This window comes from Ursus maritimus, unplaced genomic scaffold (genome assembly GCF_017311325.1).
Source record: "Ursus maritimus isolate PB19 unplaced genomic scaffold, ASM1731132v1 scaffold_9, whole genome shotgun sequence".
NCBI classification, from domain to species: Eukaryota; Metazoa; Chordata; class Mammalia; order Carnivora; family Ursidae; genus Ursus; species Ursus maritimus.
The window spans coordinates 52,787,413-52,802,283 of record NW_024427107.1 but is presented as its reverse complement, the minus strand read 5'-3'; the positions used below and the strand labels follow the sequence as shown (position 1 = coordinate 52,802,283).

The following is a 14,871-nucleotide window of genomic DNA, read 5'->3' as shown; positions in this document are numbered from 1 at the left end:
GCCCTTCTCATACATAAGAGTCAACATGTCGAGTTCCAATAGCAATAAAGTGCAGAGCAAACTTGTCCCTTCAGTTCAAAGTAAATCATTACTGCAGATCCAAGGCATCCTGAGGAAACACTGGATTCTCAGCAGTTGTCTGTTTCTGTTCTAGAATTTCTGTTTTTATTCAGGCAGTTAAGTTATAATTGATGGGGTTTTGTGTTTCTTTTAAGGAATGAAAATTGGGTGTTTCAGAGTCATAACCTTACGTTAGAAAATAATATCTCAAACCTGGTGGCTACAACCACAGGATCTATTTTTTGAAAATCATCTGCCTTTATCACTTAATAACCCACCTGATAAATTACTAGCAGACAAGACTGGAAGAATTAGGCTGTCAGGTCTAGCATATTGCTGGATAGCACTACCAATTGTGAATCCTTGAGATTGTAAAATACTACGGTTTAGCCAGTGCATTACTCAGAGGCAACTAATTACATTTGGGGAGCTCATTACAACATTAGACAAAGTCTCTGAAATCCGGAAGGAATAGACACTCTCAGTCCTGATAAATTGCCACCCTAATTCTCCCGGAATTCTGCTGGGAATTAGGATCCACTGCTGTCATCTGTGCTAAGGGGTCATTCTTGGTGTCTTTCCCAGAAGAGGCTGAACTTCCAGAGAGGTCCTGGGAGTCGGGAAAAGGATTCTTCTGTCTCTGCCTCGCCATTGCCTCGCCATTTCCTCCTAGCAAAACTAATACAACCTGTCAGTGAGAGGATCTGTTCAGCAGTGGGCCAGTCTGGCCACATCTTGTACCAATGGGTCATCTTGGCCGTTAGGGAGATGGAAGTATATAGTGTATGCGGGAACCTCCCAGGTGGCCCCCTCCTTCCCACTGCCTTCCTGAGGACGCAGCATGGTATGGGGAGAAGTGGCATGGAGACTTGGTCCTGACCAGGGTTTATCCCCCACAAGCCCTGGACAAATCAATTTCCATTTCTTCAGTAGTAGAATAACGAGATTAATATCTGCCTTACAGAGTTGTCAAGATGAACAGATACAAAGAGTAGAAAATATATCCTAGAGGGCCTGGTGCCTCATAGGCACTCAATAAATAGTTATTATTGTGATGATAATTATTCTTCACTGCTTGTTAAAAACTCAAAGGACTTAGATTATTCCTATCTTCCTCAACCCAGAAATGTGAGCTGGCTCTGGGTTCTAGACCGGAAGAGTCACCAACTGTTGTAGGAGTTGAGGGATCCGGTCAAATAAAATTGTATACCTAGACTTATTTTCCGAAAGCGTATGGAATTTTACCTATTTTAAAAATCCTCTCTCCCTTCTTCCCACTTGTTCTCTTTTGCCTCTTCCACTCTCCTTCACTCCCCAGGCAATCCATGGAATAGTTCTATTATTACTATTTCAGAACTATGCATTGTTTTGTTAGAAATGATTTATATTAATTATTCTGCCACACAGCATGTTTCTAATTACATAACGATCTGTAGTCTGTACTCAAAATGTAATGTGATTTTTGTAAACTAATGAACAATAATCTCCCTACCCCTCCCCCAACTAAAATTTCACGTATCAGTATAATCTGCAGTTTCCATCACTGTCGCTGTGAACTTTCTTCATTCTGTTTGGAAATGTTCAATCCCGGCTATTCATGAGGGTTGTGTTCTTACTAGAAAAACAGCAGCCGCAGTCAGAGAGAGTCACTCATCAGATAGTGCCGGTCCAAGCAGTTTTCTGGAGCCCAGGCTCTCTTCCCAACTGCTTCTCACTGGCTGATTCTCTCCAGACCCTAACGTGCCAGATTCAAGTATGGCTAGCTAACTGCAAAAGCCCAAAGATACACTCTCCTGGAAAAAGGACTTTGGGACAGACAAGCCTGCTTTGCCTTCTGCCTGAAGTTTGGGCCTTCGCGCTCCTGTTGTCGAGGGAGCTCCGACGACGCACAGGAAGAGGCATGCCATTCTGCCCCCCTCGGGTCACTGTGGATTGTCTGCTGGAAGATCGGTCTTTATGAAACCAGCCTGGCTGTGCATCTAAGCTGGGTTTATGAAATGATGTCCTTCTCGCCCCTTCTCTTGTTTGCTTTGAGGAAAGAGCTGAGAGCCGGGACACTCTGGAATCCTGCCACTTGCTGAGCCAGAGTGTGCAGGGAGCTGGGGGCCTGGTGAGTCAGGGAAGTGACCAGCGTGTTCTCAGGTTTCCTTCCTTCATGCCGCTCTCTCTCCCCCCCTGTTGTTTTGCAGGTAGTGAAGCAGATTTTAGCTCCTCGAGCAGCACGGGCAGCATTTCGGCGCCTGAGGTCCATATGTCTGCTGCGGGAAGCAAGCGGTCCTCTTTTTCACGCAAGTAGGCACTGTTTCCTGCTCTGTAATCATTCAGACGCTACACACAGGTGACTTACCTGTACTTTATGTTTCTGTGGAACCACCTGGATGACTGTCAGTTCACATTGTGTTATTATTCAGTGAACAGTTTTTGGGGTTTATAATGATTTGAAATGGGACCCTTTTGCTGTCTTACCAACTGTGGTCGCAGCGCCTGACCAGTGTGTGTCTGCCCGGGGCTGTCTCTCACCCACTCATCTCCCTTCCCTCCGCTTCCCTCACTCACCTGTGCGCTCACCTGCTATCAAGCTAGTCGTCTCCACTTCCTACCTGCCTTCCCTTCATGAATCTCTCATCTCTTAGCTGTGAAGCCTCTGACTTCACCATTTCTTTCCTCTGGCTGAGGTTGCCTTTTATCCTCGTGAAAGAGACATAGTGACCCCTGACTACTCCCAGCATTCACTTGGGGAAGGGGTGAAAGAGAACAAAGTTCATAGACTTGGCTGGCCACCACCATAAGAGGCATTAAAGCACAACAGCTACGGATGTGGGCTCTGGAGCCAGGCTGCCTGGGTGTGAATGTCAGCTCCAGCATCTACACGCTGTGTGGCCCTGAGCAAGTTGCTTAACTTCTCTGTGCCTCAGTTTCCTCATCTGTAAAATAGGGCTGTAGTCATACCGATTTCGTAGGGTTTATTGTTAGGATTAAATTAGTTAATACACATAAGGTGTGGGTCAGAGCTTAGAACGTAGCAAGCATCAGCAGGTGTTCACCACGGACGCTATTTTGGTTGGGGAAGAGAGGGACTGTGGGAAGTCATGAGCTACCATTCACAACTGATGGGAAAGGTTGTAAGCCCAGGATGTTCTCCTACTATCAGTGACTTTATTCATTCGACAGGTATTTATTGAGCATCTACTATGAGGTTCTGGAGATACGGCGATAAACCAAATTTCATGGAAATTATATTCTTTCTAGTAGGAAAAGAAAGACAATAAATGCATAGTAATATAATTATTTTTTAAAAACACACACAGAGAAAGGATATTGAGAGTAATGGGATTTATGGTATGTTTTGGATAGCCTGGTTCCAGGAGACCTCTGTGACACGGTGAGCTCTCAGCCAGGGACCCGAACACTTCAGGGGAGTGAGGAACAAGTACCTCTAGGATCACAATATGAGTATAAACATTTTCTGTATAAATCAGTTGTGGCTTGCTCTGAGAAAAAGCCATTTATCTAACCCATTCAAGAAAATTAGCCCATACCTATGGTACAAGGTATCAAAGAGCGGAGAGCAAGAGAAAAAGAAATGGCCTGTCAAAGAAGCCAATTATATTAAGCATTTCAAAAGAATTTGTATTTGTGGTTAAATTCCAAGGTAATGTCAACAATACTGAGTGACCTAGAGAAAACTTGTCTAGTCTGAAATCCCTGGTTTCTCCAAGTGACTAAAAACTGATATGTTAAACATAAAATAGTTACATAGGATTATGTGTAAATCAGATACATGCTTAATAGATGGAAGATTGGAATTGGCAATGTTCTATCCATTATCCTCACTTTTTTTTTTTTTTTTAATCTGACCCAGGCACAGAGCACAGTCAGTAGATTTCTGTGATGTGATATCTCGGGCATTTCACGTAATTTTTGTGTTCTGCAGGACCGTGCACTGAGGGCGACTCCTCTAGACGGGTCGGGTATCCTTGCCAAACTTTATAATAGTTTATGATCCCATTTTAAATGGCTTGCTCCTCCTATAATAAATGAAATTTCTCTGTGGAGGATTAGCTTCTGGGAGGAAAGCGAGCAGGAACATTCAGTGAAGGGGGTGGGAAAAATGAGTGATAGGTGGAGCTGGTGAGAATATTTTTGATGGGATTTTAAAAACAAAACGTTAAGATTTACAAATGATCTCCTCTTACAGAAGGCCAACTCTGCTGACATTTCTGAGGAATTCTCTCTCTTTTTTGTAAAACTATTTATTTATTTTAGAGAAAGAGCGAGAGCACGAGGGAGGGGAGGGACAGAGGAAGAAGGAGAGTCTTAAGAAGACTCTGGGTTGAGCTCGGGGCTCGATCCCATGACCCTGAGATCATGACCTGAGCCAAAACCAAGAGTTGGATACTTAACTGAGTGCGCCATCCAGGCACCTCTGAGGAATTCTCTTTCTTAAACTAAAATCCTAATCTGACCAAGAGCAGATAAAAGTGAGAAGAAAAAAAAAAGTTTGGAATTTGGAGTCAGAGAGACTTGGGCTTGAGTTACCGTCCATTATTTATTAGGTACATGAGCCAGAGCCCCAAGCCTTACTGTCCTGGAAAATGGGGTAGTAATGGCACCTACTTCACTGAGTTAAATGAGCTCATGTATGAGCGCTTAACACGGTACCCAGATTTTTGTGAAAGGGTCATAAATGGATATTTTTGTTGGTAGTGATAAAAATAGTACTGATGGACATGACAATGAAGATGACGGTGGTGATGATGGTATCAGTTTGCTCTGGCTGCTGTGACAAATATCACAGACTGGGGGGCTCACACAACAGGAATTTGCCTTCTCACAATTCTGGAGGCTAGAAGTCCAGGTGTCAGCAGGATAGGCTTCTTTGAAAGACTGTCTCCTTGGCTTAGAGATGGCCATCTTGTCTCTGCTTCTTCAACGGAAACTTTCTGTGCCTATGTCCAAGTTTCCTTTTCTTATAAGGACACTAGTCAAATTGGAATAGATTTAATTGGATTTAATTACCTTTTTTATTTTTTTAAAACAATTTTTATTTTATTTTATTTATTTGTCAGGTAGAGAGAACACAAGCAGGGGGAGCAGCAGGCAGAGGGAGAAGTAGGCTCCCCACTGATCAGGGAGCCCAATGCAGGACTCGATCCCAGGACCCTGGGATCATGACCTGAGCCAGAGGCAGACGCTTAACCAACTGAACCACACAAGCATCCCTTAATTACCTTTTTTAAAAGCCATGTTTCCAAATACAGTTACATTCTTAGGTCCTGGGGATTGGGAGTTCAACATTATGAACTGGCGGGGGGGTGTGCACAGTTCAGCCCATAATTGTGATCATGGTGATGACAATGATGATAGTAATGTTGCCCTGAGGTAAAGAACAACATCGGGGGGTAGAAAGTCACCTGTGCCCCTTTCGAGGTTCCCTTCTTCTCTTTCTCTTCATTTCCACTTACTGTATTCAGGTGTTCAGGAAGGAGCAGGGTCAGCAGAATTCTGTCTTCTCTTTGTGGACTGCATTCTTCTTGTCCACCACACCGAGGGACTTAGGGTGGGCTGAGGAAGGTAGCATCGGGTTTGCCTGTTCATGGCCATGGCAAACACGGAACGTTGGCCTCTCCTTGAAAATGTTTTTTAATGACTCTGTACCCATATGTGTTAGCATTTGAACTGAACTAGATGTAAGGAAAACAACTGATATTTTTAAGTATGTAGTTTCTTTTTTAAATTTTTTTAAAGATTTTATTTATTTGAGAGAGAGAGAGAGAAAGCACAGAGAGGGAGTGAGAGGGAGAAGCAGGCTCCCCGCTGAGCAGGGAACCCGACATGGACTCGATCCCAGGGCCCTGAGACCATGATGTGAGCCGAAGGCAGACGCTTAACCGACTGAGCCACCCAGGTGCCCTAAGCATGTAGTTTCTTTTTTAAAAGTCAGCTATTATTGCCTAACCACTCATTTCCTAAAATATATTTGAAGATTTGATTGTACTTTAGTAATGTTTAATACTTAAAGAGATTTTGTTTTATTCAGTAGAGCAGATGAGTTCTTAAAAATCGCCATCTGATTTCATCTGTGTCTTAGTGACTGCACCGCAAAGTCAGTGGTGAATTCTTCAGGCAATAACCACACACATAGCCCGTACCTAACATGCCTGTTTCCAAGCCCCAAACAGTATATTCTATTTGTGTATAGTAGGAAGGAGACATTTCTGTAGGGTTAAAAAATCCGTATTTAAATCTTAGCTCGGCTGTGTGTTCTTGGACCAGATTTCTCTCTGAACCTCAGTTATTTCACGTAACCAAATACTTCATGTACTTTATGTAATGTAAATGAGAGGTAATAATTGTACCAGCTTTACAGCGTGATGGTCAAAATTAAGTAAAATTGTGCTCCTGGAACAGAGCTAGGCTAGGGTCTCAGAAGGTCATTGGTGAAGGTTGGCTCAGAAGAGAATTCCCCAGGTCACAATTAGGGCTAGCTCTTTACTTTCTGTCGTGACTTGTAGTGGTTACTCCTGCATATTTCTCAGTGTCACATTCAGAAATAGGCCGGTTGGAGTAGACACAGAAGTGAAGTGTGCAGAAGCAGATCAAAGCCAGAGCCCGTGTTCTTTTCTGCTGCTCAGCCCAGCACCACTGGGCTGCTGAAGGGGTTTGTCACAAAGCCATCAACCCATCTGTTCCATATAAAGTGTCCCCTTCTCACGAAAAGGAGGCAGAGTCTATCTGGATGATTTCAAAAGGAAAGAACTTTTTAACTTTAGAATTTGGTGATGTTTCATTTATATGGGATTTACTGGGTTGACAGCTAGTTGAAATTATATTTGATTTTACATACGTGCGGTTTCAGAGCCAAGTATACCCACACGCACACTCACATTACACACGTTTCTCATTGAGATGTGTCCACTGGGTGCAGCTGTAATCAAAATTGCAAAGAGGGGATTGTCAGAGAGCAGTACTTCCGTATGAAATGTATCGTGTTCTCTTTTGTTTTCTTCTAATGTCATCAAGAAATATTCCCGACACCGAACTGTTATCCTATTTAAGTAATTTCAACATTCTCAAGCTGCTTCCTTACACAGTGGGTGTCAAATCTCTGGAACTAGATTAATAGGGAAGTCCAAACAAGTTGATCCTGTAATAATATCCCACAGCTGAATTGCCCTTCCCATCTTATGAAATGCACTCACATGCATTCTTTGATTCACATCAACTCTGCGAGGAAGGCAAGGAAGGTTATTATAGACCCCATGTATTAAGTAGCTTACTTGCCTAAGTTCCTAGTAAGTGACAGTGCCAAGGCTCAAACCCAGTTTATTCATTTAGCTGTCATTTCAGGAGCTCCTAGCATGTGCCAGGAAGTAGTGGGGACAGAACAGACTGTGTTCCTGCCCTCAGAATGCCCTCATCTAGCAGGAAGGATACACTGTGTAGTTGTGATGCCATGTGATAAATCCCAGGATGTATGTCTGCACAGAGTACTAGGGACCATCAAGGAGCCACACGTACACAAGCCTAGAGAAGGAAGAATCCAGAGAAGGCTGCTTGGAGTAGGTTCCCATTGGTCTTGAAGTTGGAAATATCCCAAGGCTTAGGATAGGGAGCAGGAGGAATTCTAGGCAGAGAAAATTATAAATTCAAAAACATAAAGGTGATGGAGAACATGGATCGTCAGGAAACTGTAAGTTTGGAATTCTGGAATGCAGAGGGAGGAGGGAGGAGTGGCAGAGGATGGCTTGGATGGGGAGGTGGGATTGGACCTCGTGAGGCACTGGAGAGCTATTGAATCGCTTTGAGGACAGTGATACCCAGTTTCATCTTAGAAGGGCCACTCCAGCCAGAAAATCAGCCTCCTTGCCGAGGGGGCAAGATAACAGGCCAGGGAGCCAAGAGAGGGCTGTTAGAGCATTTCAGCAGTTAAATGATGAAGGTTGTGTTAGCTCATTGGGGGGTGGAAAGAAAAGGAGAGAAAACAGGCAGTTAAAACTTGAGACATTTATGTGGACTGTGTTCATCTGTCCTCCTTTCTCCTCTTCCTTTGCGGGCAACCCCCTTTTTCCTCATACTCCGAATGAACCACCCTAGTTTTCTTACCCCACCGTGAACCAAACCCAAACAGGTTTAAGCTGAAACAGGTGTACTGGAACAAAACCACATCTTCAAAACAGCCTCCAAAGGGAACCTCAACCAAATCAATATTTGACGTGGTTTGTGCTCTTAACAGGCATTTGGGATTAATCCAAAACAATTTTATGGTCAGAAACTATTTGCGAGAACGACAGAGGGTGAGGTTGCCTGTGCTAACAGCAGAAGGAAGGAGATCTCAGGCAGGTAGGAAGAAGGTGGCTCATAAGGACGGTTTGCACTAGTAATTATATTGCCCTTTCAACTCTGTACGTTGGATTTCCTTAGTAGTAACTAGCCCTAAGCAGGAGTAAAGCAGTAGCATTTGAGCACTGGTCGCCCCAAGCATGTGAACATTTGACACGCTTTTCTCCCAGCCGAGGTCCCCATGGGCGGAGTAATGGAGCTTCGTCATACAAGTCTGGCAACAGCCCACCCTCCCCCCGGGAGAAGGACTTTCTGTCCATGCTGTGCAGGAATCAGCTGAGTCCCGTTCACATCCACCCCAGCTACGCACCTTCCTCCCCAAGCAGCAGCAACTCTGGCTCCTACAAAGGAAGCGACGGCAGCCCGGTCATGAGGTGAGTGCGGTTCAGCTCCGGCTCCGGCTTCGGACTTTGCCTCCCCGGTAAGTTTTCTTTCAAGACCTTCAAAAAAAGAAAAAAAAAGAGAAAGAAAAAGAAAAAGGTATGCAACTCCTGAGCTTCTCCCTCATTCTGTAGGAAGTCACCTCTCTTTCCTTTCCCACACTCAGCTAATCCTTCAAGGGCAGTGGCAGAAGGAACCCAAACCACAGTATCTGCTAAGGCTCAGCAGCCCGAGGAGTGACTGGCCAGGGAGGAAAAATGGCACAGGGCCAGGAGGGGGACCTGGGCCTTTCCCTCAGAACAGGAAAGAATCCTTCACGTGTTCGTTCGTTCCCTCACACATCAGATAGGTGTTGAGTACCACGTTGTGCCAGGCACCATGTAGAGTCCTGGGGATGGGACAGTGACAGCAGAGAGGGTCCCTGTGCTTACTGCCCAGAGGATGCCAAAGACATTGCTCATCTCATGACAAAAACACATTTAAGGTTATTCTGCAAGTACCTGTTGCTGTACGTGTGTTTAAGATGTCAGGAGGGGATCCAGCTCAGTCTGGAGGGATCAGAGGAGGCCTCCCTGAGGAAATGACACTGAATTGAAATCTGAAGGTCGAGCAAGGAATTAATTAGTCCCGGGAGGGGGAGGGAGGCAGGGCAGGAGGTTGTAGAAAAAAGGACATGCGCAACCAAAGGGGCCACAAAAGGAGCACCAGAAGGTTGGGAGCTGGACACAGGCCATCTTGGACAGAGCACAGGCTCAGGGGGAGCAGGGCGAGTGCAGCGGCCTGGACTGGCTCCAGAGACAGGGAGGAAGCTGCCAGCCCTCCTCCCTCAGTCTTCTTCCTTCTAGGTGGCCATTCTCGTTCATCAGCTCTCTTACAGCAGGGGTGCCCAGCGCTCGGCCAGGCCTGAGAGGGGCCAACATTGCAGCTCAGGAAGTCTTCTGGAACCCTGGGCATCTCCCTTAGAACACACACTCTGGTGACAGTGGAGTAGCCTTTTCCCTTCGGAAGAAGGACACTTTCCACCAGATCGGCACACTCACACCAGGCATTGATCTCGGAACAATCTGAATCCAGCTCCTGACAATCAGGATGTTTAGGCAGTGGAACACTGTGTGGAAAGTCAGGACATCTCGCTCCCCGCCTTCCCTCCCGCCTGCCCCACTCATTGTCCTCTGATCTAACAGTGTGTTACTCTGAACCCACAGGCAGGCCCGTGCACAATTGTGCATTATTTTGTATGAGGTCATTCCAGAGCCATAGAAAATCCTCCCTCTCTCCTGTCTTCCACCCTCTCCACAAACACCCTCCCCACAGTCTCCCAAGTAATGAGCAGGCCTAAGATTGGCGGGTAGATTCCAGTCCCCCTTCCCAAGGGAAGCATACCTTACTGAGGCTTAAGACCCCAGTGCAGAGCTGCGTTCCTTCTCAAGCTGTTTGCTCTGCCGTAATTTTTCTTTTTACAGAAGACATAACATTTCATTGCTTGTGTTGTTTCAGGCGCTCTGGCAGGTACATGTCCTGTGGTGAAAATCATGGTGTCAAGCCCCCAAATCCAGAGCAATATCTGACGCCTCTGCAGCAGAAAGAGGTCACAGTGAGGCACCTAAAGACCAAGCTGAAGGAATCTGAGCGCCGACTTCATGAAAGGTGAATCTGCACCCCTTTCTCCCTGATGTAGGACAGTTTCTTTTTCCATAAAATGAAACACAAACCCACACTCTAGAGAAATAGAAAAGAAGAAAAATTATTTCATTGAATGTTTGCCAAATTCCTTAAACCAGTCTTTCAAAAGAGCCCTTTCATATTCCTGCGTGATTTGCTGTTTCGGGAGTTCAGGGGACGCTCTCAGTTTAGAGGGGACCCCCTGCTTCCTCTGGGTGTGTACGGCTTTGACGTGAAGTGTTGGGTGTGTGCGTGGCTATTTTTAAATGGCAGGAACACTCGCAGGAACAATCTCATACTTCCAGCAAAAAGGGTCACACACGGGGGCTCCTATTGAGCCCTGTTTATCTCTCTGAGAGCGTGGATGGCCGTGTGTATTGTGATTCCTGCAAGCTATTTCTGTGCTGAAGGAAGAGGTTCATTATTCTTGGCTAAGTGTTAAGGCAAAAAACAAAAACCAAAAAACAGTCCATGTTTAAGAGATCTTATCTTGGAGAGAAAAGACCTTTGACATCTTGGGGCAGGCCAGATTTTCTGCTTAATGATTTTCCCCTGGAACATTCTGGGATAGCTGAACAGAGCTCCCACCAGGGTTGCTGTGAACTCAGGGTGAGGGTAGCCTGAGTCAGACCTTACATTCTGGAAGTCTTTGTTTGTGATTTGAGGAATCTGCGGGAGGGTTTGAGCAGTCATAGCAGGGAAGCATGGGAAGGCAATGAAACTGAATACTCAGGTCTAGACTAAGGGAAGGAAAACTGACACCATCCCTTCATATATATCAGGATCCTGACTACCTAGTCTTCATAACCACTGAGAATATGAGGACTTGTATTTACATCGACTATGAAGAAATGATATGTCAGGAAGTATTTTTTTGAGAAAGATCTTGAGATAGGGTCCCATGAAGGATCTAAAACAATGGGATGGATTTTCTTCAGTGTAGGGTGGATGCCATATCATCTCACCTTGAGAAGAGACAGAATAATCAACTTTTCACAAAGTCCTTGCAACATGCAGCATTTTTTATTTAAAAATTTTTCAAATTATAATATGCTCAGAACAATGCTGCAGGGCTGAAATTTAACCAGTCTGCCTTCTGACTGTGACGGGTAATTAAAAGTGAAATGAACTTTCCTTCCACAAAGCGTAGACATAGGAAAGGGTAGGCTATGGATGGACAAGCAGGCAAAGCATGCTCTAATGCGTTCTCGTCACGAAACTTCAAATATCAAGTACTGAATAGAGGACAATGCTTATACTTAGCGCGCTGCCTGGCAACACTCAGAAAAAAACAACAGTCGCATTTTTTATTCTGATTCTGGTTATTATCATTTTTGCTACTTTACAATTAAGGAGAGGACAGTTCCTGGCTAATACCTGTGAGAAAAAAATTCAAAACTGATTTATTTAACCTCTGCGTTTCAAGGCAGAGCGTGGGCTCGTGGCCGTGCGTCAGAACGGCCGTCCGCACGGCCGAAGGCCGCCCTTGCCCTTAGCCGGGCTTGTCTTCTCCCCGCAGGGAAGGCGAGATCGTGGAGCTCAAGTCCCAGCTGGCCCGCATGAGGGAAGACTGGATCGAGGAAGAGTGCCACCGCGTGGAGGCGCAGCTGGCCCTGAAGGAAGCCAGGAAGGAGATCAAGCAGCTCCGACAGGTCATCGAAACGATGAGGAGCAGCTTGGCTGATAAAGATAAAGGCATTCAGAAATACTTTGTGGACATAAACATCCAGAACAAGAAGCTGGAGTCTCTACTTCAGAGCATGGAGATGGCGCACAGCGGCTCTCTGAGGGATGAGCTGTGTCTGGACTTCCCGTGCGATTCCCCGGAGAAAAGCTTGCCCCTGAACAGCCGCTTTGGCAAGATGGCGGATGGGCTGGCTCTGGAGGAGCAGGTCATGGAGGAGGCGGCTGACAGCGAGCTGCTGGGCGGAGACAGTATGGCCGACGGCGCAGATCTGTTTGATGGGATGGTGACAGCCACCAGCCCCGAGGCCCACGACCTGGAGCTTCTTCGCTCCGCCCCGGGGGCGGAGGTGCTCGAGGTCCTCCCGCTGGCGCTGGCGGAGGCTCCGGCGGAGGGCGGTGCGCTGGTGGAGCAGGCCGTGCAGACCGACGTGGTGCCCTACAGCCCGGCGGTCTCGGAGCTCATTCAGCACGTGCTCAAGCTCCAGGACCCCTGTCCCTCGAGCTCAGCCTCTCCTGATGAGTCCGGGGCGGACTCGACGGAAAGCTTCGCCGAGTCCCTCTCTGCTTTCATGGTTGATCTCACGCCCAGAAATCCCAACTCCGCCATCCTCTTGTCTCCCGTGGAGACCCCATACGCCGCGGTGGGTATGGCCGCTCCTGCGAACCGCCTCATGCGAGAGCTGGATTTTGCAGGCTCCACGGAGGAGAGACTGGACGGCGTCCTCCCGCTGCCTCGGGGGGCCGTCGGGAGGCAGTACTGGAGCAGCAGCTTCCTGGTGGATCTCCTGGCCGTGGCCGCCCCCGTGGTCCCCACGGTCCTGTGGGCATTCAGTACTCAGAGAGGGGGGACAGATCCCGTCTACAACATCGGAGCGCTGCTGCGGGGCTGCTGTGTGGTCGCCCTGCACTCGCTCCGCCGCAGCGCCTTCCACATGAAAACCTGAAGAGAAGTCGTCTCCGTGTGCCAGTCTGTCCCGTGTGGCGCGGTGCCCGGTGGGGAAACAGCGGGTCCACCTGTGGCGGTCTCTGTCTGTCGTTTTGCTCCTCGGTATTTGATTTGCACTATATTTCGTTGAAACCTGTTCACTGTCTAAAACCAGAGGTATCTTCAAAGGCATGGAGACGTGGTTCAAGTTAAATGTCACACCAGTGGTATAGAAAGCATGCTCCTGACCCTGCCGTGTCGTCTGAGGTACCCGTGCTTATCCTAGTGGTTCAGGAAGAGAAAATGCAGAGTTTGCACTTTCAAGACAGCTTCTGTAAGGCTGGCATGTTAGCTCCTTGCTTTGCTTTGTGCCGTTTTAAAAATGTGTAATTGTTACAGCATTCCAATGGTCTTGTGCACAGCAGGGGACTGTAACCAAAAATAAAACTGTATTGGTGTAATTGCTTTGAAGAAGTCTTGAATAGCTCCTTAGTGTCTTACTGGGGGTTGATAAGGTTTGAGTGTTTGCAGTTTTTTACTAAATGTAGCTCCAGAGTCGTAAAATGGCTTGTTTGTTCCTAAACCTGTTAATTGATGAAACTGTATGTAAGTTTACAATGTAGTAACTTATTTTTTGCTTATTATATAGTGTTTTATTGGAGATTGTTTGTAACCACACACTTCAGCATGATGAAAGTAAAGATTAGTGTTTCCATTTAAATAAATGTCTTATCCTCCTATAAAATAATTATCTGTTTCACTCCTATATATGGTAAGAAGGACTAAATGGATAGATCCTTTCTTCTTTATCAAAGGGGATCTATAAAAATGGAATTAAGAAATGAGAAAGAGGGGAAAAATTATTAAAGGTGAGGGTTTCCTACTGTCTTTAAAAAAGCATTGCCTCTGAATAAAAGTAGCTTTGATTGTTTGCTCTGAAATTACCCATACACTTGTTTGTTCATATATTTATTCACTAAGGATGTGTTGAGTATTTGCAAAAAAAAAAAAAGTTGGGTTGATTTTTTAAAGCATATTAGGGATACAGAGAGGGAGAACATGGTACTACCGTATGCTTCCTCCCCTTGGAATAATAGGGTGAGGGTGGGTGGCTGGGAAGGACGAGATAATATTTGATATATATTACCTTATTTATTCCTCACACCAACCTTTCGAGGTGAGTAGTATTCTATTTTACAGATAAGGGAGCTAAACCTCAAAGAGGTAAACCACTCATAATTTCATGGTTCACCTTAGAAGCCAGGATTTCAAGTGTCTGCAAAGCAAATGTTGTTTCCACTGTAAAGGGAAAAAGAGATGAGAATATCTTAAGTTTGCACCCAGAAACTCTCCTTCTATAGAACTTAACACCTTTAAACATACTGTATTTTTACCTGATTTACTTGTCTTGATTATTGCCCATCTCTCCCACTAAAGTATTAGGTTTCTGAGGGCAGGGATCTGTATTCTGTTTTGTTCACAGATGTATGTCAAGAACTTAGAACAGTATGTGGCACATAGTAGGGGTTGTAAAAATAACCTTGAATGAATTAATTCATCCAACAAATACTTACTGGGTGCTAGGCACTTTACCAAATCAGCCATCAATACTGAAGGAGGCAGACAAGGTTTCTGCCCTCAGGGAGCTTAGGTTCTGTCTGTAAAAGACACAGAACATGCCTACAAATGAAGAAAATCATTTTAGATAATGGTAAATACTTCTAAGCAAATAAAGTGTTTTGACTAAGAGTGACAGGGGTAAAGGTAAGGAACAAATCCCTGAAGAAATAACATTATTTCTGGTGGATTAAAAA

General features: G+C 45.7%; 1 protein-coding gene across 5 annotated transcripts in view; it reads left to right on the top strand.

Moving 5' to 3' along the window:
* SYBU (syntabulin) overlaps positions 1-14,007 on the top strand; it is a 70,803-nt gene extending 56,796 nt beyond the window's left edge. For all 5 annotated transcript variants that reach the window (XM_040626077.1, XM_040626080.1, XM_040626076.1 and 2 more), the window contains 4 exons: positions 2,250-2,352; positions 8,574-8,777; positions 10,282-10,431; positions 11,966-14,007. In XM_040626077.1, coding sequence (XP_040482011.1) covers positions 2,250-2,352; positions 8,574-8,777; positions 10,282-10,431; positions 11,966-13,076 — 1,568 coding nt within the window. In that variant the 3' untranslated portion in view covers positions 13,077-14,007. The remainder of the gene's footprint in view (positions 1-2,249; positions 2,353-8,573; positions 8,778-10,281; positions 10,432-11,965) is intronic.
* Positions 14,008-14,871: the final 864 nt, after the last annotated feature.